The sequence below is a fragment of the Choloepus didactylus genome, chromosome 2, assembly GCF_015220235.1.
Source record: "Choloepus didactylus isolate mChoDid1 chromosome 2, mChoDid1.pri, whole genome shotgun sequence".
Classification (NCBI taxonomy): Eukaryota; Metazoa; Chordata; class Mammalia; order Pilosa; family Megalonychidae; genus Choloepus; species Choloepus didactylus.
Genome location: NC_051308.1, coordinates 217,003,479 through 217,027,330, shown reverse-complemented (window position 1 = coordinate 217,027,330; position 23,852 = coordinate 217,003,479). Strand labels below are relative to the sequence as shown.

Below are 23,852 nucleotides of genomic sequence, written 5' to 3'. Positions count from 1 at the left end.
CCTGTAACAGTCATTGCGATCTCTCCAAGGAGTTACCTGAGACCACCACCTCCTCCCCTCCTCTCAAGTTAACTACAATGTAGAAAAGGATAAATAAAGCTTTAACAGGAAAACTGCACAGCTGCCTCAAGAGGGCGAACGAGGTTCATTTTAATGTGTACCTTCCCTATCCAGCTGACTGAGCTAACAATTCTTCAGTCTTACTACATAGTCCAAAGCCAAGCCTAGTTTTGCTTCCTGTCATGCTGGAAGGAGTCACTGGTTCATAGATGACCCCATAGCAGTCTGATTTGAATATAATCCTTCTTCCCTGGAATTAGAAAATCTCAGCCCTAGAGACTGTCAAAGGCATAACATTCTGTTTTGATCAAATACTTGACTCTGTAGGACTACCCAAGCAAGGAAAATGATATGAGCTGAATTATGACAGAAATCTTTATTAAAATGTGTCCTTCAGTAATATGTTAGCATACATACAATATACACACATACATATGTACACTCTGACACACCTCATGGATCGCCACCGTCAGTTTAACCAATAAATTAAAACTAAAAGGGGGGAGGGGCTAGGAATAATGGGGGTGGGGCTAAGGGAAAAATTCCCATATTTCATCTGGTTAAGAAATCGCAAATTTCTCAGAATTTCCCTGGGAAAACCTGTGACTCTTTGAAACAAAATACATAAATCCCACCCCTACCTCACCCCCCAAAAAAAAGATTCCAAAAGATGCAGTTACAACAAGTGTGCTTCTCAGAACAGGAGCATTCATTCCACTTCATACGCTGGCTTCTGCACCTTCTGGCTTCGAGACAGTCTGCCCCTCAGCTGGGGCAGAGAGGTTCATATGGGCACTTGGGCTTGGTGCACCTTGGGCTCTAGGGGTAGAGGGACAGGCTGCAGTATGGGAGCGGGGGGAGCCACACTCATCTGAGGTGATGTCTGGCACATCATCTGACTGTGTATCAGAGCTCTCCAGGTCACTGCGGATGCTCTCAGGCTGGGCCAGGCTGATGTCCCAAGATTTGCTGGCCAAGCAGTCTTTCCGTTCACAGCTTTGGTGTTTACAAGGAGGACCCTCTTCACTGCTGCCACCACCACCACTGCCACTACCATCTTCTTCATTTTCTGCCATCTGAGCATGAACATGGAGCGAGTCCTCCGTGCTGCTTCCACTCACTAGCTGATAGTGACTTGGCTTGGCTTCAATGTCCACCTGGATTTCCATATTGTTGCACTCTCTGTGAAGACAAAATCCACCTTGCAGAGTCACGCATGGGGTTATATATAATCTGCTATACCTATTGGTAAAAGTAGTTTGTGAGCTCAGGATTAGAAATTAAAAAAAAAAAAAAAGATATGTAAACAGTGGGTTAGAGCTCATTTTTAGCAGAAAGAAAACTTTTAACCTAATACTCAATCAGGTCCTTTTTGCTGATTTAAAACACACACACAAACACACAGAAATACAGAACTTGGTCAATCTCTTTAGACATCTAAAAAAGAACATGGAAACTCAACTAAGGGTTACAGCTCACACCACCTTATTCAAAAAATGAAAGTGAAAGAAGAGTCATTCTTTTTTTACTATTGTGTAACAATTAGAAGAAGCCAGAATCCCTACAGCATGGAGTGCTGCAATCATACCACACCAGATACACTAGCTTCTCAAAAAGAAAAAAAAAGAGAAACAGATTATGGGAGCCACACCAAGCAAAGGGTGTCAGGAGAGCAGAAACCGTAGACCTACGGACATTAGTGAACACCAATCTAGCTATCTAAAAATATGCTGTTGCAAAGGCCAAGAAAAGATAAAAAGAAAAAAAAAGAAAGAAAAAAAGAAGAGAAAACCTCTAAAAATCAAGCACTATCAAGAATCAAGAAATGCCATTCTCATACCAAGAACTTGCTCAATGAATTCACAGGGTACACTATATATGCCACTAGATGGTACACAGAACTCTAACAGGAGGCACTGAGCTTCTGAAGACTAGCACCCAACCAAAAAAATGCAACCTCTCCTGGGCATCTGACTGTTCACATACCTGTCCTGTGGGTTGTAGGAACTGATTATGGAACCGGCCATAGCACGAGTGCTTGCGTTGTCACTAATTGCACCAAGACTGGCTGTGTCTTTGGGGAAAATTTCCTTTTGGACATCGGCTTGGACTTCTAACCTGTGTAAAGAGGGGACGTTCAAGTTAATACAAGACCTGGGTATTCCAAGACAGTCTGCTTCCTAGCAAATCTCTTGCAAATTGTGGTAATCTGATCTCCATCTGGTGGACCAGCTCAAATAGAAGTCCACAAATTTTCTCTCAAATACTTGTTGAAATCGTCCCCTCCTTCTTATCCCCACTACTACTGCTTAACTTCAGGCCCTCAACATCTCCTACCTGGATAACTGCATTTAGACTCCCTCTCCAGTATCTCCTAAATCCAAGTCAAACAGCCTCCAGACCAGTGCCGGTATGGACAAAGACCCAATCACTCTGAAAATTCTCTCTTGTCTTCTGATTGCCTGCAAGCATTTAAGGTCTTCCTGATCTACTTCCAAGCTTTCTCCCTAGTTCTGTATCTCACCATAGATCTTAAGTTCTAATCACTCTTTTCTTCTTTCATTAAATAACCTATACATATGTTACATCTCCATAACTTTGCATATAATTCTCTCTAGAAGTTTCCTTTCTTTACCTGACAGACTCCTTCAGACCTTAACAACAAATGCAGATGTCATTTCCCCTCACTCTCCCAGCAAACCAGTCACTTCCTGCTAAGTGCTCCCATAGCAGCTACCTATTTAATCATTTTCCGCATCTCTTTTCCACTAGTCAGTGCGCTCAACAAAAGGAAGGATCATGTCTCATTCACACTTTACCCTCAGTGACTTATACATAACGCAAACATTTAGCAATCAAATTACCCCCAAGATATGAGGCCGAAGACACACAAGGAGCCAAACTCCTAGTAGCAGCAAACTTTCCCAATGGTGTCTCAGAGCTGAGAAACCATAACTATTTCCTTTCTTGGCTTCAACACCACTTTGCTACACACGTAAGTATTTCCTCATAATGGGTTTCACAGTCAAACCCATCTGACTCATTCACTTCCTATAAAGGAAAGGCTTTTACAGAACTGGAACAGCTGGACTGGCTAAGCTGCAGTTTCAGCAAGTCAGTCTCCAATTATGTCTGTCTACTTATTTATAGGAGTGTTGATTTTAAGAAACCATAGCAGTGAATACTGCTGGCATATGGGGGCGGGATCCCCTAACAAGAAACAACCAGAATCATGAGATGCAGACAGGTCAGCAGCAGTCTGCAGCTGCACATTCAAACAGCTTCCATCCCACTGCCTGAGCTTTTGTTCTGCTGTTCCAGCCTCAGGTGCCCTATAAGAATATGTAAAGATCCAGGGAAATAAGACAGTGCAATGCAGGCTGCATTGAGTCAGAAGATCTGGGTTCTCGTTTCAGCTCTGTCACAGAGTCACTCTCAAGGGTTGGAAGGGATCTTTCACAAAAGCCATCTACTTGGGTGGTTTCCAGATACTGGTTCATGAAATCGCTACCCTAGAATCATGTAGGGAGATTTTTAAAAACACAAGTTTTCCACATCTTCCTCCCGGAGATTCTAATTTATTAATTCTGGAATAGGGCCCTGAAATCTATTTTTAAGAGGCTCCCGAGGTGACTGATGGACCCTCAGGTACGGGATCTAGTTTACCTGCCATCTGTTACTTGATCTCTCTAACAGCCAAACAGCCATCTGTTTTTACTTCAAACACTTCCAGAAATAGGCATCTCAGGGTCTACTAAGGTATCCCAATCTTCTTTGGACTTTTATATAGTTTTTCCCTATAATCTCTATATTCAACAAAATTAGTTTCCCCATAGCTTCTAACAGTCAGTTTTAATCTTTCTCTTGGCACAACTATCTGAAGGCAGTCATTTCCTCTACCTCCTTTCCTTCTTCACCCCACTTTCACCCCTCCCCAAGCTCTCTTCTCCAGTACATTCAACTAATGGCTTCTCATGTAATATCAGTTATCCAACTCTGAATATATTCTGGTTTATTTAACTGGTGAAATGACCAAGGAAGTCACAACCTTTTTCGATCACAATGCTTTACATATTCTCAACACAAGTTCACAGAACTGATTTTCCTTAGCTATCAAATGGGACTACGGGTAGGAAGGCAATAAAGATCACAGCACCAAAGCCAACAAGATGCAGCACAAATGCTGTTCAACTGAAAGCCAATGACAGGCCTAATGGAGTCCAGGGCCTTGGAAATTTTACAAGACGTATGTTCTCTTCCTGAGTTAAGCAGCTTAATGTAAAAGGAGAATCTGAAGTCAAAAATTAGATTATTCTTTATATGGTGGCATCTATGATGCAATGGAAAGAGCAGTGAACTTTGTGTAAGTCACTTAACCTTCTGAGCCTATTTCTTATTTGTACAAGTAAAAAACAAAACAAAACAAACAAAAAAACAGTAATGACTAAATCAAAATGAGGTGATGTATGGGATATGCCTGGCACAGAGAAATAGCTTAATACAGGGAGGTTACTTCTTATAATTCCAACTGGCTTTGTCAGAAGTTACATGCTTACCTGCTATATTTTCCCTTGCCACTGGACAGAATGCCGCCACTCAGTGTGCCCCCTGAGAGGGCTGCAAAGCTGGCTGTTTCGCTGTAAGGGCCTTGCATGACACTGAGTCCATCTGTAGGGCTTCCACTGGTGCTCAGGACACTAGTCAGGCCCTCGATGCTACTTTCCCCAATGCTGGGATTCTTGAGGGCTCGCCAGGCATCTGCCACTGGAAATGGAACCAAATATCTCAATTCGAGATAGAACAGTATCTTGACAGTCTGTAGGCATTTTCCTGCAATGACTCTTTTCAGAGTGGAGAATTTTCGTATAGAAAAGAACTCATTTATTCAAACATTTAATGAACAGCTACTATGTGCGGCCACAAAATCAGGTGTTTTAATATATGCTCGTATTTAATCCTTCTAATAACTAGGCATTAATAACCCAATTTTAGATGAGGAAACTCAGGCTTAGAATTAAAAGACTTGCCCAAGGTCATGACTAGTCACACAAAACTACAATTCAGACTCCAGGCCCACTATTCCTTTCACTACACCATAGCTGTCATCTAATCAAACCTGAAGGAGTTCAAGATACTTTTATATCACATGTTGATTCTAATAGGAAGCATGCAAAACCTTTGGGGATCCCTCGTGCCTCTTGTTAGTTAATATGGTTCAATGAAACAACATTATAGAAGTCAAAAGGGTTGCTCAAGTCACAGCTGTGCAAAACCTCTTGTCTTACTCCAGCTATGCAAAATCTCTTAATCCCATTTAAAAGATACAGAGACAAAGGCTTAGAGAAGTTAACTTCCCATTAAATGGGTATAATAATGTCACTGCAATCCCTCTTCAGAGGTCTGTTATAAAAAGCAAGTGAGAGGCAATAAGGAAATAACTGAGACTGTGGAACTGTAATGCATAACATTCTTTGAAATTTGTTCTCTAACTATTTGTTAAAGTGTACTTGGAAAGTTATCACTTTTATGTATATATATTTTATAATAAAAAATATGATAAAAAAGTAAGAATAACTGAATAAAGTACTCTGAAAAGTATAAAGTAGTGTGCAAATAAAACACTTTATTATAATCACTTTCACCACTGTATTTGGAGTTACTTAGCATCTTACTAGTTTTTACCTGCTACACAGAAGAAAGTACCAGAGGAATTAACCTATTAACTCTGGAACAAAGAAATGAAAAGCTAAAAATACTTTAACACCCCCTCCTTCTCCCTGCCAAAACTCATTATCCAAAGTAACCCAATAATGATCTCTCTGTAAAATATGCTGACTTTACTGATTTTATCTTGTACCCTGTAAATTCAAAAGAAAAAAAATTTTTTTTACCTGTGATTGGACCATCATCTTCATCAAACTCAATTTTCACCCCTTTTCCATTGGCTGTACTAACTCCACAGCCTCCTCCACGACAGAGAGAAATGGGCACAACCCCATAGACATATGCCAGCATAATGGGGACACCAATACCTAGGGGAAGAAAGGAAACATGTCAGCAGGCCATCAGGTTGCAACTGCCCTGAATTTTTTCAAACCACTTTCTAAAGGGCCAAGGAAAGACAGAAAGCTATCCCAAAAAGTTAGACGACTGGACTTGGAATTAGAAAGGTCTGGATTAGAAGCCTTGTTCCAATTTACCAGCTGTATGACCTTGGACATCTCCTCCCAGTGTTGTCAAGATTATATGAGAAAGTATGTATAGTGCTCAGCACAGTAATGACATGCTGCTTTCATTGTTCCCCTTCTATTCACTCCTTAAGTGTTAACTCTCAAATCAACTAGGAATCAAATATTAAATGACTGCTGGGGTTTAGGATTCCCCAGAATGTTAATTCCAAAATCTTACTGCGGTGTGAGGCAGAATGGCCTAGGAGCCTAGGCTTTGAAGGCAGACTGCCTGGATTCATGTCCTGCTTTGGATACTTCCAAGCTGAGTCACCTTGGGCAAATTACTGCAGCCTTCTGTTGCAATTGTGCTGTTGTAAGGATTAAATGAATTAATAATTAAATGAATAAAAACTTTCAGAACCACTCCCATCACATGGGAAGCCTTAATAAATATTAGTTATTACATTATTATTACTCTAAAACAAACCCCCAGACCTCCCAAAATATTGTGAGGCATTAAACAAATCAAAATAAAAGTAATTTTGTTTTGCAGATTCTGAGACATCTATGGCAAGAAGGGGAGGAGGAAGATGTAAGATGAAAAACTAGGTTTAAAGTAATTTTCTTTAATTTAACCTTTCCTATGTGCCAGAATGAGTATTAGGCGCTAACTTAAGAATGAAAGATCCAAGTTGGCAAAAAGAGACGCTTCAGGGCTCTGTCCCCCCACACAGTAACTTTGAACAACCAGCAAGAAGTGGCAGAAACATCTTTCTCAAAGTTCCAGAAAACAACTAAAGGACTGCAGTAAGAGGATGAGCACCGAATCAAGAAAAAGTCTTCTTAAAAGTGGTAGGATTTTGTAGCACCCTGGATGGCCCTTCCCTCCTTACCCATGTGGCATGAAGCCAGCACATGTTCCCAGGGGAGATCCCTGGTCCTGGTTCCACAGGGAGCCCAGTGACTCTCAGGCACACGATGGGTGCAGGTATGTCACATCCAATATGTTGGGTGGTGACTTGAGCAACTTGCTACCCCAAAACTTGCCCCACCATGTAGAAGGCAGCTCAGAGACCTCTCCTACAGAAAACTGTGGCAGAGCAGTCATGTTGTGCTACTTGAGACAAGGGATTGCTAGCTATAGGACATAGAGTGCAGTGCCAGGAAGGTTAAAAAAACTGTCCTAGAGAAGAAGGGGCATTTAAACAGGGCTATTCCTAGGGCCATGTGTGCATGTCCCAGACAAGATACATGTGCAGAAAGGATCAAGGAAGCCCCTATGCTTTGGTCTGGAGCTATTTTCAGCAATAACACATTAAAATATCAAAATGTCCAGGTTTCAACAAAATACACAATGAAATAGGAGGCAATGGGCCAGGCAAGGGAGAAGATTAAAGCATTAGAAACTATTGATAAGGAGGACCAGACTTTTAAAATGGTCCCAAATATACTCAAAGAGCTAAAGTAAAACAGAAAAATAACTAAAGGAAATCAGGAAGATGATAGATGAACACAAAAAATACCAACAGAGAGATGGAAATTATGAAAAGGAACCAAACAGAGCTGAAGGCCACAGAAACAGAAATTTAAAAATTCCCCAGAGGCGTTCAACAGCAGATTGGGGCTAGCAGAAGAAAGAATCAGTGAACCTGAAGATAAGACAACTGAAATCATTCAGTCTGAGGAGCAGAGGAAGAAATAATGCAGAAAAGCGAACAGAGCCTGAGGAACCTGTGGGACACCAAGTGTACCAATATATGCATTGTGGGAGTTCCAGAAAGAGAAGAAAGAGGGAAAGGAGCAGAGAGAATATTCAAGGAAATAATGGCTGAAAACTTCCCAAATTTAATGGAAGACATGAATATTCATATCCAAGTTTCAAGGGTGAAAACTCCAAAGAGGATAAACCCAAAAAGACCCATACCAAGACATATTATAATCAGACTGCTGAATGCCAAAGAGAGAATTCTGAAATCTGCAAGAGAGAAGCAATGTGTCAAGTACAAGGTAGCTTCAATAAGATTAAGTGCCAATTTCTCATTGGAAGCCATGATGGCAGGAAGGCAGTAGGATGACATACAAAGTGCTGAAAGTAAAAAATTGCCATCCAATAATTTTACATTTGGCAAAACTCTCTTTCAAAAATGAGAGAGGGAGGGATTAAGACATTCCCAGATACATAAAAGCTGAGGGAGTTTGTCACCACAAGACTGGCCCTATAAGAGACGCTAAAGACACGGGACTTGTCCTCGGGAAGACTGTTACTGCAAAAGAGAGGCTAGGCCTGCTTGTAATTGTGCCTAAGTGTCTCCTCCTGAATGCCTTTGTTGCTCAGACGTGGCCCTCTCTCTCTAGCTAAGCCAACCTGCAGGTGAAATCACTGCCCTCCCCACTACATGGGATCTGACACCCAGGGTTGTAAATCTCCCTGGCAATGTGGAATATGACTCCTGGTGAGGAATCTAGACCTGCATCATGGGATGGAGAACATATTCTTGACCAAAAGGGGGATGCGAAATGAAATGAAGTAAGTTTCAGTGGCTGAGAGATTCCAAAAGGAGCCGAGAAGTCACCCTGGTGGGCACTCTTAATGCACAATATTGATAATCCTTTTTAGGTTTTAATGAATTGGAGTAGCTAGCAGTAAATACCTGAAACTATCAACTACAACCCAGAACCCCTGAATCTTGAAGACGATTGTACAACAATGTAGCTTATGAGGGGAGACAGCGTGACTGGGAAAGCCATGTGGATCACACTCCCCTTTGTCCAGTGTATGGATGCATGAGTAGAAAAATGGGGGCAAAAACAAACAAACAAAAAAATGAACAACTATATGATGGTAACATTATCAATGGATTATATACTTTGAATGACTGTATGATATGTGAATAAACCTTAAGAAAAAAAAAAAGAGATGCTAAAGAGAGTTCTTCGAGTTGAAAAGAAAGGACACTAGACCAGAGATCGTATTGGCATTAAGAAATAAAAATCTCCAGTGAAGGTAAATATAAATGCCAGTATTATTGTATTTTGGTTTATAACTCCACTTGTACATTTTGTACTTCTTACAGTTTAAGCAAAAGTTTAAAATGCAATGATAAAATCAGTGGTTTTGGACTCATAATGCATAAGCATGTAATTTGTTACAAGAACTATACAAAGGTGGGGAGACAGAGGAATATAGGAATATAGTTTGTGTATACTATAAATTCGTTTCAAAGCAAATGAGATTGTTATAGATTGAGGATGTCAAATTTTAAGCTCCATGATAACAACAAAGAAAATACCGGAGAATATGCAAGCTCAGAGAGACAGAAATTAGAGTACAGATTGCAAGGGGTGGGGGTGGGGGGGGCAGAAGGCATGGACAGTTAATGCATAACAAGTACAAGGGTTCTATTTGGAAAGGTGAAAAAGTTTTCACAGTGGAAAGTGGTTAGGGTGTTGCTATGTACTGAATGTGATTAATCCCATTGAATGGTATGCTTGAGAGTGGTTGAGATAGGCAAAGTTTATATTGTATACATGTTCCCACAATTTAAAAAAAAAAGAGAAAAGAAAGCAAGTGAAGAGACGATGGCTGTTAAATGCAACACAAAATTCTGGACGGGATCTATCAAAGGAGGAGAAAAGGCTCAAAGGGACATTATAAAATGGATTGATAAATAGACAGAGATAGATAGATGCGTAGAAGATAGAAGGATAGATAGACTGATACAGCAAATGTGGTAAAAAGTTAAAATTGGTGGATTTGGTTATCTGGTGTGGGGGGTAGGGGTATGTTGGAGTTCTCTGTATGGGGTTTCTATTATTTTTGTAACTATCCTGTAAGTTTGAACATATTTCAAAAGTGAAAGTTAAAAACAAAAAACAAAAAACAGGAAGGATCCCAAGCCCTGATAATTTAGTATGGCTAAAAATGGAAAACAATTAGAATAATGGTGCCTAATTAGAGTTAACTACCAATGGGGGTCTGACATACAACGTAGGATTCTCTAGGATAAAACATCTGGCCAGACTGCTAACCTGCTATAGTCAGAAAGCTGATAGGAGAGAGACACAGAGGAGTCATGGTCCTGACTAGCTTACCAACACTAACTGCAGCAATAACGGGGGATGCAATGACTGACAAAGTTACTCCTCCTGTGATAGCCAAATTCCTCTTGTGCTTGGAGGTTTTCCTTCCCTCATACCTGCTGTGGATCTAAGAATAAAAAAGAAAATCCAAATCAGCAGGTTAGGACATCAGTCTTTTTGCCAGGAATAAAAAGGACAAGTAAATATTCACTTATATATTATCTACATTAAAACATAGCCCAAAGAGTCAACTTTCTCAAATTTTAGCCTAACTCAGACATGAAAGATAAAAAGTAATGCAGAAAAAGTTACTCCAAGAAGAAGCAGAATAACTCAGAAAGTAAAGTAAGCATTTTGCCTTTAAGTTACTGAGACAAACCATGTTCCAACTGTTAATAAGACCTTTCACATCTCTTGGGGGTTTAAAAAAATCCATTTAAGAAATTAAAGTTATTTTTATCCAGGAACAAGGTGATTTCCAGAAAGCTCTAATATATAAGGTCCTCTCCATACCCCTTAAACCTTTCCCAACAAACCTGAAGCCTACAGATTTATGCATGGAACCCTGCATGTCTTACCTTCCTGCCAACATAAACAGGAATGCCAATGACCATGGCAGGAATGGCAATGCCAGCAATGAGGGAAATCCCCACCGGAGCACCAATCAATGTGCCTAACTGCCAAAGAATTTTCTTCTTACGGCTCCATGGCTTCTTGCCCCAGAATGTACAGCCAGAGGGGCTGCGGAAGAGACATATACTGAAGTTAATGTCAGTATTACAAATGCAGATGTTGTTATCAAAGAGCTTGCTAAGAGCAAGGACCCCCCTATCAACAAGGAGTGATTAATAGTTACAAGAGGAAATGGATTTATTACACTAGAGAGAACAAAGGACAAGATCAGACTATTAGAGCTTTGGGTTCTGGACTTTCTTTTTTTTTTTTTTTTTTTTGTAAAGGCAGACCTCCATACTTGCAACTCTTTTCCATTTCTCTACTGAACTCTGTCTTCCCTAACCTACCAACACTGATCCAGTTTCCTTGACTGATACTTCTTGGGATCCTGCATTACCTTTGAATTTGGACATCTCAGTCAAAGGCACTGTGCCCTACAGCTAACTGGTACAGCTTTTGTAAAAGCAATGGACACATTACCCATCTCACCTGAGGTAATGCAAGTCTGAGATCTCTTTCATACAAAGCCAACAAAATTCACAGCCACATACTGCACAGGTCATGTGATTACAGCTTCCATCATTCATCTTGATGATGTAAGCACTGCATCGTGGGCATGGCTTGATGTCATCTGCTAAGGGGGAAAAGAAGAATGGGTAAAAAAATAACTCCAGTTAAAGCTAGTTTGACCTAATTATTCCTAGGAATATAGATAAGAAATGAGGAGGCAGTCAAGAACTCTTAACTGAGGATTCCAAATTGTGTAACCCTACTTTACTGAAGGACTGACTATGTCTAAACCTTAGGAAATTTCATAAAAGAGATTCTGTCTCATATTTAGCTGCCTTTCCAAACAACTGGCATACTACACAGCACTTGAACTTCACTCTAAGCAAAGAGACTTCCCTAGAGAGAAAGATGATTCCAAGAAAAATGGAATTTCCACCAGCCAATAAGCTGACAGAATTAAGGGCAGAATCCTGCCAGGAAGAATAAGCTACAGCCTGGAATTGACTTTGTTTTGAGTTTTGAAAATTTTAGTTGAAGAAACTCATTTTTCAGGCTCACAGAGTTATTGTGATTTGCTAACACAACCCACAGTCCCTTCCCATGATATTTTCAAATTCAAAACCTAAAAACAATTGGGTATGCTATGTAGCATACACCTGGTAATTTTCAGTGAGCTAGAAACTATCCTATTACGATTACAATTTAGGAGATTATGCTGTGCCAGGAAAAACTGAATGGTAAAATCCTTCCTACTAGCCTCTCCCAAGTGACATCAGTGAAACAGAATACATTTATAAAAGGCAATAAACCGACTGACATTTTAAAACAGGTTTATGCTGACTTGTCAAGGTTGCAACTGGAAATGTGCTATTCCTCCTTTTAAAGTCAATCATTAATCCTTACTATTATTATTTCCTTTGCTTAACTCTGTACCCTACTTCTAAAATTGGTGATGCACTCAAAGTTCAAAGGAAAAACAGTACAGGTTTAACACTAATTAAATGTCTTTCTGTTCACTTTGGAAATTCTGAAGAAGCTCCCATCAGAAGGACCTAATTGCTCTCCAAACTCAGACATAATACTAAAAAGGTAGAAACTTAGAGAATTCAATTTTGTTGTATTCTGATTCACCTGTGTGGATAACCTATAATGGTCAGAGAGGGACGCTACATATAAAATACAGTACTGAAAGTACTGCCAAACTATATTTTCTGCCCTTTGATTCCATGGAGTACTTGATTATACAGTCAAGCAATCTCTTCCAGCTTTGGGCTCACATTACAAAGTACCAAATGAAGAGACAATGAGACAATGTCAACTCATACCTGGTCCAGATTCTTGCCCATAACTGAGACCTGAAGTATGCTTGGTCCGTACTCGCAAACTCTGTGCCCTCTGCTGACGGGCCATATCGCATGTCTGATTCGGATGCCATATCTGCTTGCAGTGGTAGCAGAACTCGGTCTGGCAGCCTTCCCTCTCACAGGTCAGCTTTGGGCAGCTGGCACAGCCATAGGCGATAACAGCATAACTGCGTAAGGAAACAGGAAGAGAAACCTAGTAAGGCAAGAATGAGCTAATCAAGACAGACATTATTCATCAGTTGCAGTGGGGTAACACTGTTTGGCACCCACCACCCCACTACCACCACCACCACCACCATCACCACCACCACCATCAATGATGCAGAGAAAAGAACACACACATACATACATACACATACATGAGTGTGCCTGACTAACTGCAAAACATATTTCACACGACAAAGTAGATTTCTTCTTGAAATTTCAAACAAATCCTTTTATTTTCTGAAAAACTGGGGGAAAAGAGCACATTTAACCTGAATTTCTAGCATGTATTCAGTCACGGTTTAAACTGCTTTAGGAGCAATTTGTCACAGCAAGTTTCATAAATAACAGGGTACAAAACTATTTCCTTTCAATGGTTTGCTATATTTAGAGAGATTAGAATTTGTTTACATGAAGGAATAGAGCATCTGTAAAGAACTATAGCAAAAACTAAAGCAAATATACTTTTTAAAGTTCTACAGTGAAGCTATTCTGACCATAGCCTTAGAGACAATAGCCATGGATGGGTTCCCGATCAACTACTATTGAAAGCTCATCTTATCTTTCTATTTTTTTTCTTTACTTTTTAAATTTTAGTTCAAATCTATACCTCAAAATGTCTTCTTTCTTGACAGCCTCTAGAATCAAAGAACACCATACATATAGCTTATTAATTAATATAGCATAAAGTTTATCTACTTTCTCTTCCGACACATATTCTTAGTGTGAAGATAAGCAATTCAGAATCTATTGGCACTAACATCAGCCATTTCCTGCAATTCATTTTTATTTACCAAGGATTAGTCTCCCATAAACAAGCCAATACATTTATAGTGACTAGCCTTTCTGACTAATCTAAATTTGTCAACTAAATACTCAAATTAACCTAACAAGTGATCACCAGTTTAAAACACAATAAAAAATAATTTAAAAAAGCAAACAGAGAAAGGAAAACAGTTGCAAAAGTTCACCACACAATTTTTAAACAGGACAATGATTGCAGGTTTAGGTGTTATCATCTGGGCTTTGCTGTCCCTTACTCCATGTATTCCCAACAATTATGCAAAAGGCTAATAGTATTTTTGTGGATTTATTCTAAAGTATGCTAATTTATTTAAATGTACATTACATATTCCTGATAGCAACTCAAGTTTCCAGGTTTGTCACAGATTCTGCAAGTTGATTTGAAAATGAAGTCAAAATAATAGACGACAATGAATCCCTGATGTTATATAATACAGGCTGTATCAAAACTCTTCTCAGGGAAAAACTAAGCCAAACCTCTTCTCAGAAAGAACGAAATGAGAATAGGTCAATGTGTGAATGCAAATGATTCATATCCTGTAGGAGTGCTGAGCAAATTAACCACACCTAGACGCAAAATAAGGGATAGAGATAAACAATGCTTCTCCTAAAGAAAGTGACATGCTTGCTATTTTATGCCTAATGAGAAAGGTACTGACTGAAGTAGTATGTCAACTTCTGAAAATACTAACTAAATAGAAGGTAGGTCAGGAAGCCTTGACTAGTTCATGATCCATTCCTACCTCACATGATAGGGTAAACAGTTATTAACAGATACCAGTTTTTTGAAAAGAACTGACAATGTCAATTTGGGGTATGGAATTTAGTTCCAAAGAAGTAAAATTATCCCCAAATACTCACAAATCCATAGTAATCTATCAGCATGACACAGAATTACTAAGGGCATGAGACTTGGCATTCTGGTTTTGGGGCGCCTGTCTAGGCTCCTTGCCTTTGACTCATACTGCATGACACTGAGCAAGTTCAAAGATCTAAACTTAGCTTCTATTCCCAAAATAGAGGTATAGGGGTTCAACACCTTCAAGTGTAGCTAAAAATATGTTCTAAAACTGCATTTGAGATCTTTCTCTGAAAGGTATGCTATGCAACTAGCACACTTTTTCCTACTTCCTGGCCTTTGCATATACTAGTCCTTCTGTCTAGAAACATCCATTCCTTACTTCTAGCCCTAGCAAATACATATCCTATTCAAGAACCAGCTCAAATGTCATTTTCTTTATAAAATCTACTCAATCTCCAGGTAGCTGGTTGCCTTCTTTGTGCCTGTGCATAATTTTATAACACTTACCATATTATATTGCAATTATCTGGTTATCTGCTTACCTCTCTAACCAGACTAGACTCAAGGGACAGAGCATACATTTTTTAATCTCCAGGATCTAGCGTGTAAGTTCATACACAAAATACCTGTGTTGAATGAATGAGAGAGGTCCTTTCTGGCCTCTTTGACTTTTCCTCAGGGCATTCTAGCTCTTCTCTTGGGTCATCACACTGCCCTAAAGTAAGTAATCTTTTAAACTTATCCATGTATCTATTGTCTTACTGTTTGCCAGATACTATAACTTCATCCTAAATTTTCATATAAACCTATTTTAGAAGTAAACCCCTAAATTCTGAATACGATCTTTCTTCCCCAGGTAATTGAAAACCTCATCTTTGAGACCATATCTGCCCTGCCCCTCTTGTTCCTTTTATTCTATCCTGCTCTCTTAGCTTACCAACCATTCAGGTTTGCTAATTATAAAGTTAAAAGGGAAGTGCAGGAGATTACATGCTGCTAAGAATACACACACATTCTTTTGTCCCCACCCCCCTTTTACTATTTTACTAACTTTAATGATTTCCTAAATCTTCAGAAACATCATAATAGGCTAGCTTCAGCCCTGAAAAAAAATTCCCATTAGTATCAATTTAATTATGCTCCAACAGACCCCAGTTGTTAAGGAAATATATTTCCTATATTTTGTCTGTATTTCTCATCCCCAGGACATGTCACTGGGTTACCCATTTTCAAGTGGACCCTAAAGGAAGAGGTGGTTGACATGATTCATTCTTTTAAACACAAATGGGACAAGTAGTTGCACTGGAATAAAAATCCCAGAGTCAAATCTGGGTTAAGCTGTCACAATGAGCTGCACCTTTACCATCTTCCTTTTCCTGCCCTAGTTCAGACCCATGTCATCTCTAGGCCAGAAAACTGTAAGTGCCTCCTGTCTGGTTATCTAGCATACATATATTATGATGTTATACTATTTTGCTTAAAATCCTTCAACAAAAAAGAAAAAAAGTCCTCTAGATGAGTCCCCACTACCTATGAGAGAAAAACCTAAATTTTTCTGCATAGCATAGATATGCCTTATCAACCTGAATCCAGTCCACTTTTTCCAGATGATCTCTAAGTCACCACCCAGATCATGGTTCCAACCACATGCATCTAGAGGCTAACCAAACCAAATTCTAGACTTAGTATTGCACCTTGTGTTTTTATACCTACATGCATTTGCTCACAATACTCTGGTTTAAGGTACTTTTTTTTCCTACCCTCATTTTTGTTTGCCTGGTATGAATTCCTACTCATATTCTTCAAGGCTCAGATCAAATATTACTTCCTCTGTGAAGTCTCTTGACCATAATGCAAAACCTTTTGTTCTTTCATATATGTATTCAGAGATCCTTGTATTTTCTATTGTATTTGTCACATTTCATTTATAATGTCATATCCACCCACCTATCATGTCTACTCTACCAGATCAAACTGTATGTCAAGAAAGACCATGTCAAAGTCCTTTTTGTAATATCCAGTATGCTTCTGGAGTTCAAAACTATATAATTCTCAAAAGTATCTGTTGAATGACTGCCCACCCACCCTGCCTCTGTTCCTCATCTAAGAACTGAAATTTCACCTATCTTCTACCTCATTTTCCTGAAACCTACTTGAAAGATTTTGTACGTAAGAGTTGTACAAAAGTTGGAATATAAATATCTAGTCTAGAGAAGCCCTCGATCTACTCAGAGCACAAGATTCATTGTTAAATAAAGACACTAACAGAAGATGAGCTGGAGAGACGCCTGTTAAAGGAGTTTAGAAAATGTCACATAGGGAGAGACTTTTAGGAAGGTTTGCGTTAAGCCTTAGAGATCCACAGGAAAAACAAAATCATGTTCCATGGTTATCTAAGTTGGGGAAATTATACCATATCCCTCCACGTGAAGATTTACAGTGCACATTAATATGTTTAAAAACTCTAAGAAGCTCAGAAATAAACTTGCCTTATTTTGTTTAACACAGTATTTCCCAAGCTTATTTATTTTATCATAGAACATGTTTCTTCAAGTAATGCCTTGGGTGATTTGGATGAAAACTAGAACATAAGATCAAAGATCAATGTTCTTTGTTCAATGTTCAAAGATCAAAGATCAAAGGGCTTAAATGATAAGAATAGGTCATATACATAAGCTCTTAAAAACATAATAAGTCATCTGATAGGTCAGATGGTCAATTAACAGTTGTAAGCAAGGGAGTGATAAAAGACCTTCCACTTTAGAATGAGTACTTAGCAACTATGAGAAGGACACACTGGGCCAGAAGATGGTGTACATGGTTGGAGGATTCAGGAGAGAGAATTGTGGAACAGGAAGTGGGGAACCAAATTAAGAGAAGAGATCTAGGACGCCTTCAGAGAGGGAAAAGTCCTCCCTCACTGACTATGAGATCTGTCTTGCTTGGGGAGCTCGCTCTTCCCCCACAAGTGTGCTAGGGACAAACAGAAACTTCCTGTTTATGAGATGGTCCAGTTCAGCTGTCCTGGGAAGGTGAAGAGCTGATACCATCTTCTGCTGGGGGACAGAGGGGACTCTGCAAGAGCTAGAGGCAGCAGTGAGAGGCTGGGGTGGGACCTTCCGGAAGAATTTAGGTCATAACAGCCTTTGTCTCCTATTCATCTGTACCAAAGATCTGCCCCTATACTCCACATTTTCTGCTGTGAGACACTGGGCCCCAAGATTTAACCTCTGTGAACTGGTTTCTCCTTTATAAAATGATTTTACCGTCATCTACTTGTATGAGACTAAAATGAGATATGTCTGAATGAAATCATAGTCTGAAGACTATAAAGTAGTATGAAAATGTCAGCTATTTGTATTATGAATTATTTTTACCTCATTTAAAGTATGCTTTAAAAACTACATTTGCTAATATTGCATTTAGTAATATTAAATAATAATGTGAATGTTTTCCAACTGAAATCCTTCCCTTATTTACTAATAAAATGAAATCTTATTCAAATATGAGAAAAGAAAAATTCAAGACTCTTTGCTCTGTTCTACAAATATTTTATAAACAAATAATGCATCTCTTAATATAGGGCATTTTCATTATCATGAGTAATTATAGTGAAACTAACGATCAGAAAACTTTGTAAGATCATGTACCTACTCCCCACCCCCAAGTCTGCCAAATACATACACACACACACACAGAGGATAGAGGGAAGACTTGGTTATTTTGGCTGGCAAGAACTTGAGCTGTGAGCAGTAAAGATGGTCAGTATGGGAGAAGATAACTGGGGCTTGGACTTCTCTCCTAGCACTCAACCATGACTTTTACCAGGCCCAGAAGAATGAATCACAACATTCAGTGAGAACACAGAATCTATTTTTCTCCTGATTAAAAAGAGATGACAAAACCACTGCCCATATCCCCAGTGAACTCAGACACCTGTTTGGGAAATGACAGAATTTTTAAGTTACTCTTTGTTTACCTAACACCTACAACTGAGGATCTCAAAACACTTTGCAAATATTAATCAAGCCTCTCTAGCTAGGAAAGCATTATGGTTAATTTGACATAAGAAAAATAAAGTACGTAAGGGGCTGTTAATAGGAACCAGAAAAGAAACTAGATTCTAGTATCCTTGGCTCTCTCAATATTGTCCTTTGTCTACTACTTGACTAAACCGCCCCCCCCCACAACAGTAGCATCCCCGATAATGGGGGCTATGCTGAAGCACCCATGCTTCTAAAAAGAGAAGTTGAATGGTATGAATATTGGCCTCAGTTTGAGTTAAAATAGTATTCCAAGCCTTGTTCCATCACTTATATAACCCTGAACAAGTCACCTGGTTCCTCTGAACTTCAGTTTCCTCATCTGTAAAACTGGATCATGGGAGAATTAATGCTTAATTGGTACAGAATTTCTGTGTTGGGTGATGGAAAAATTTTGGTAATGGATGATAGCGAGGATAGCACAACACTGTGAATGTAATTAGCACCACTGAATGATATATCTGAATGTGGTTAAAGGGGAAATTTTAGTTTTTATATATATATATATATATATATATATATATATATATATATATATATATGTATGTATGTATATATGTATATATGTATATATATATAAATTGAAATTAAAACAAAAATAAACTGGATCAAATCTATCTCACAAGGTTGTTGCAAGGGTCAAATTGAATTATATGTTCCTGGCACATGTGCACTTAAGATGCCAGCTTGCTTTCTTTCCCCAAATCACTTCACCTTCTTTAAGCCCATAGACAATACTTAAAAATTATACAAATAATTATTATAATTCTTTTAATTAAGTCTTAAAAAATAAATTCTTGATGATACTACCTAAAATAAGAAATGGCCTAATTCTTAATAACTTCCAAATTGGCACTGGTTTAGAGTTGTTACCAAGCTTACAAATTAATTTCTATCCATTTTATTGATTTTTGCAAAGACAGAAATTAACTTCAGAGAAATAAAAAACAAAAGGAGGGCTCATGGAAAAAGATGATCAGCAATCCAGTCACAGATCTGCTCTAAGGCTGCCACCTTTCTTAGTTAAAATTCAGGGAAACTTGCATCTCAAAAAGGAGTTACTATACTATTTCAAAATTAAACATGCAGTATTCTCTTGAGTTAATATTCATTTGGTTCAGAAAATATATCAATGGTGTCTGCAAAATCTTGAATACCACATAAGGTCAGTAAGACCACCAGAGTACCAGATATAAGCAAACCCTTCTGAAAGCCTATATGGTCCTTTCTGATATTTATTAACTGAAACTGAAAGTGATCTGTCATAGATAAATACAGTACCTTTAACCACAATACTTCAAAGTAATTTAGAAATGCCATCTCAATGGGACTAAGTAACACACCCATCTCTACATCTCTAAACAAGTTTAGCAGAATAAAAAATAGAGCTTAACTCTTCTCACTCTCATACATTCTTAGACGGCTCCTTCTGAAAGGAGACAGCGTCATCCTGGAAATCTCAAAACAGCCTCCATATGGGTTACAATTAAGAGCTTTTCTTAACTCCTTTGAAGCAAAGGATCACACAGCATTTTACTAGCATTACATTTACACACTGCAAGGAGTCCCTCATATTTTTTTGCCCCAAAAGCATGACACACAAGAATAAAATTATCTGTCCAAGGTCAAAGCACAGGTAATGGCATAGTCTAGCTCCCAATCACTTAGGTGAGCCTCTCTGATGCACACTTTGTGGGATGTACTCACAGTAACACACCATCAGATTAAAAAGGGCAGGGGGGGCGTGTCTCCCCGAATGCTCCAGATAGTGGGATCGGGTGGTATTATGTCTGCAGATACTGCATATTTTAATTCACTAATACAAAAATTCAGTATACACGATATACTTAAACTCACGGTCATCAAAAACTCAAGATCAAAGGGGCTCGGAAACAAATTTTCTCTTATCATACCCATCTCTGGGCATCCCTCTCTGTGCTCCATTGCTTCTACAAACAGCCCCTCTTTGACAAAGGATCTGTCCACCCCTCAACCTGCCCAAGGCATCAGGTAAGAACCACAAGGTTCTTTCCCATACACTGGCACAGAAGAAACGGTGCCCAGAGTGCTCCTAGAGCCCAGTCCTTCTGCCCTAATGCCACTCCCTTGGCACCACCACTCCAACTTTCACCAGTAATTGTCAAGCAGAACACGCCTTCTCCTGCAATGCTAAGCCTGCCCCTAGCCAAAGAGACACACCCCTCCGAAGCACTGCCCCCTCAGAATGATCCCCCCCAGCCCCGGAAAGAGGACAGTCACCGAGCAAGCCTCGTGACTCGATGGACAGCTCAGCCCCCTTCTCAATACCTTGTGCACGGGTGGGTATTGGATGTCCACCCTGACTTGCTGGGGCTTGCCCGAGGTTACCGGTAAACCTCCCCAACCCGCCGCAGTTGCCGCCTTCCTATCCTTCCCACGAGTCATCCCTCACCTATCTTTTTCCTCAATTCTGGGGGACACTCGCGCGCTGCACCGGGGCGCGCCTCCCGGGGCTGGCCACACGCAGGGTGTGGTCCTCCGGCCCGGGGGTCCCACTCAGCACCCCCCCGCGCCACGCCCCTCGGCCGCAGCCCCCGGCGGCCACGCCCCCGCGCTCACCCGCAGTCGGGGGCCGGGCACCAGCGACAGTCCGGGTCTGAGGCCAGGTAGCGGCGCAGCATGAACTCCTCATACTTGTGCATGAGCGGCGGGTCGGCGAGCAGCAGGCGGATGTCATGGGGGTTGAGCCGCTCGCTGCACTCGGGGCAGCTGATGGGCACCCGGCTCTCGCTGATCTCAAGGCGCAGGTAGTGACGGAGGCAGTCCCGGCACGAGCGGTGCGGACAGCTGAGGAGGCGCGGGGCCCGCTCGGGCGGCAGCCGCACCAGGCACAGCGGACACTCCACCTCCTCCGGGCCTGGGCCGCCGCCCTCCGCCACCTCCTCATCGTCGAACCCAGGCCCGGCCGCCGCCGCCGCCGCTGCCACGGCCTCCGCCTCGGCCTCCGCGCCGGGCTCGGCGGGCAGCGCCTCGGGTGGCGGGGCCTGGGCCGCAGCCGAGGCGGTCGGCGGCGGCGCGGCCGGGGGCGGTGGCTCGGCCTGCGGCTTGGCCCGGGCGCGGCGGCCGCGGGCCGAGGCGGAGAAGACGCTGTGGAAAGTGAGGCGCCGGCGCCGGCCGCCGCTGCGGCACTTGGGGTCGGGCGCGGCCGCGTGTAGCGATGTGGAACGCGGCGACTCGGAGTCCTTCTCGGAGCCCATGGCCCGCAGAGGCCGAGGGGCGAGGGGCGCCCAGCGCCGCCACGGCACCCGCTTCCTCAGCCCCTTCAGCGGGTGCCCGGGCCGGCACCACCGCCTCACCCGCCCTCCGCGAGCTAGAACCCGAGCGGCTGCGACGAAGTGGTTATAAAGCCTCCGCCCCGCGCGCCGCTGCCCACTGCGCAGGCGCCTCGCTGAGACACCTCACAACTCGCGCCGCCCGGACGGAGGGGGGCGCTGGGCGGGGCCGAGCCGGGTGGGGCTGGGTGAGCTGGGGCGGAGCTCTGCCTCCTTCCCGTCATGTGGCTCCAGGGCGGCCATCTTGTAGAGACGCTGCGAGGACTTGGTCCAACTGCTTTTTTGGTTTCTTCCTCCAGTTCTATCACCCTCACCGTCATCATTCCCGAAGTGGCATTCTCAGGTAACCTTCTCTCACAGCTAGGCTGATTGGCCACCTCCAGCAAATGATGCCTTAGCTACTTTATCTGTAAAAAGAAGACAGGGGTTGATTAGATGCGGATTCCTAACTGATTCACCTTTCAACATTTCTTTTGTTGTTATTTATTAAGCAATAGCGTTAATTCATAAATAATATATTCATTCAGAATGTATTCATTCAGTGAGCATCTTCTAAGCGTGAGGCATTTGTAGGTAAGTCAGACAGCGTCCCTATCCCAAAAGCGTTTACAAAATAAAGTCCAAATTCTTTATTTAGCATTTATTCTCTCTGTGAGGGAGAATAAACTGTATTCCCAGGCCCGTTTCCCATTATATTTTCGTGCTATATGGCCACCTATCACTCCGGGAAGGAAACCCAGCATTTTCTTGCCTGTAAGTGCCTTTCTTCTAACAATTCCCGGCTCATCTGACTAGTGAAGAATCTGGATCCTTAGGCTTCTTAATGGGAGGCAGGCAAGGGGCCTCAAAAGCAATAGGACTGTATCAAGATTAGATTCAGTTGCAAATAATAGAAGTAAAAATGGCTTAAGATAGAAATTTCTTTCTTTCTCCATGAAAAATAAGTTCAGAGGGAGCAACTCGGGGCTGTTTGGCCAACCTCAGCATTTGGTTTCCAGTCTTGAGATCATCTCATTATTATCCACATATTATTACACCCTCTTCCTTTTAAGAAGACTTTCTTGGAAATTCCACACATTTTTGCTTACCTCTCATTGGTCAAAACTTAATCCCATGGCCATATTTAGCTGCACAGGAGTATGGGACATGAAATCTTTTAAATGGGCACAATGATACCCAGCTAAAAATAATGATGAAGAAGGATAGAATGAATAATAGAAAGTAACTATCTGTCTTTTCCTGGGTTATATTTAAAACCATGAGTAAGGTCCCCAGAAATAAACCCTGGGGAACTTGAAAATCTTGATACAAAGGATCTAAAACAGTGGAAGAGGAGCCAGCAAAGAAGACTGAGAAGCAGGGGCCCATAACATAGGAGAAAAACCAAGCAGGTGTGATGTCACAGACACCAAAATAAAATGTTTTCAGGAGGGAGTGGTCATTTGTGACAAATGCTAAGAAATCAAGCAAGATAAGAACAGAGAAATGACCACTGGATTTGGCAACACCAGAGAGTCCTACAGGTTCCTCCTCAAATAGGGAGGCAATTTGTTGCAATTAATGTTCATCTTTTTGGTCTGAAAGAGCAGTATTGTATGGTAACAAAAACCCAAACATCTCAATGACTTGAGAATGGGATATTTTTCCCTCTCATGCAAAGCTTGCCTAAGGGTTTAGGCACTCTCTGAGTTAGCTCTCCTATACTCCGTGGAGTAACTCAGAAATCTAGGTCACTTCCATCCTAGGCTCTGCCATCTCAGCGTGAGGCTTCCAGAATTGCCTCAATAGAGGAAAGAGAGCTGAAGGGTTGTGCACTGGCAATTAAATAC

General features: G+C 41.1%; 1 protein-coding gene and 1 long non-coding RNA gene across 4 annotated transcripts in view; one reads left to right on the top strand and one right to left on the bottom strand.

The window, feature by feature from the left end:
* Positions 1-421: 421 nt before the first annotated feature.
* Positions 422-22,274, bottom strand: RNF19B (ring finger protein 19B). 3 transcript variants are annotated; one of them, XM_037827816.1, is made up of 9 exons: positions 21,311-22,223; positions 12,821-13,026; positions 11,475-11,619; positions 10,889-11,051; positions 10,323-10,437; positions 5,952-6,092; positions 4,617-4,824; positions 2,047-2,178; positions 422-1,242 (listed from the first exon to the last, which is right to left on the bottom strand). In XM_037827816.1, exons 1-9 carry the CDS (start codon positions 21,946-21,948, stop codon positions 780-782), a joined length of 2,211 nt encoding a protein of 736 aa, XP_037683744.1. In that variant the 5' UTR covers positions 21,949-22,223; the 3' UTR covers positions 422-779. The 3 variants fall into 3 exon arrangements, with proteins under 3 accessions (XP_037683744.1, XP_037683745.1, XP_037683746.1); XM_037827817.1 differs by having other exon boundaries at positions 11,475-11,616; positions 21,311-22,108; XM_037827818.1 differs by lacking the exon at positions 2,047-2,178 and having other exon boundaries at positions 21,311-22,274.
* LOC119527612 overlaps positions 21,352-23,852 on the top strand; it is a 64,115-nt gene continuing 61,614 nt past the window's right edge. The window contains exon 1 of the long non-coding RNA XR_005215442.1: positions 21,352-22,366. This is a non-coding gene — a long non-coding RNA (uncharacterized LOC119527612). The remainder of the gene's footprint in view (positions 22,367-23,852) is intronic.

Excerpts from the sequence above, each read along its gene's own strand:
- RNF19B (XM_037827816.1), bottom strand. The coding sequence starts at position 21,948 with ATGGGCTCCGAGAAGGACTCCGAGTCGCCGCGTTCCACATCGCTACAC. Across the intron at positions 11,620-12,820 it reads TGGGCAAGAATCTGGACCAG|CAGATGACATCAAGCCATGC; the intron begins GTATGAGTTGAC and ends TTTCCCCCTTAG. Across the intron at positions 10,438-10,888 it reads CTGTTTATGTTGGCAGGAAG|ATCCACAGCAGGTATGAGGG; the intron begins GTAAGACATGCA and ends TTTTATTCTTAG.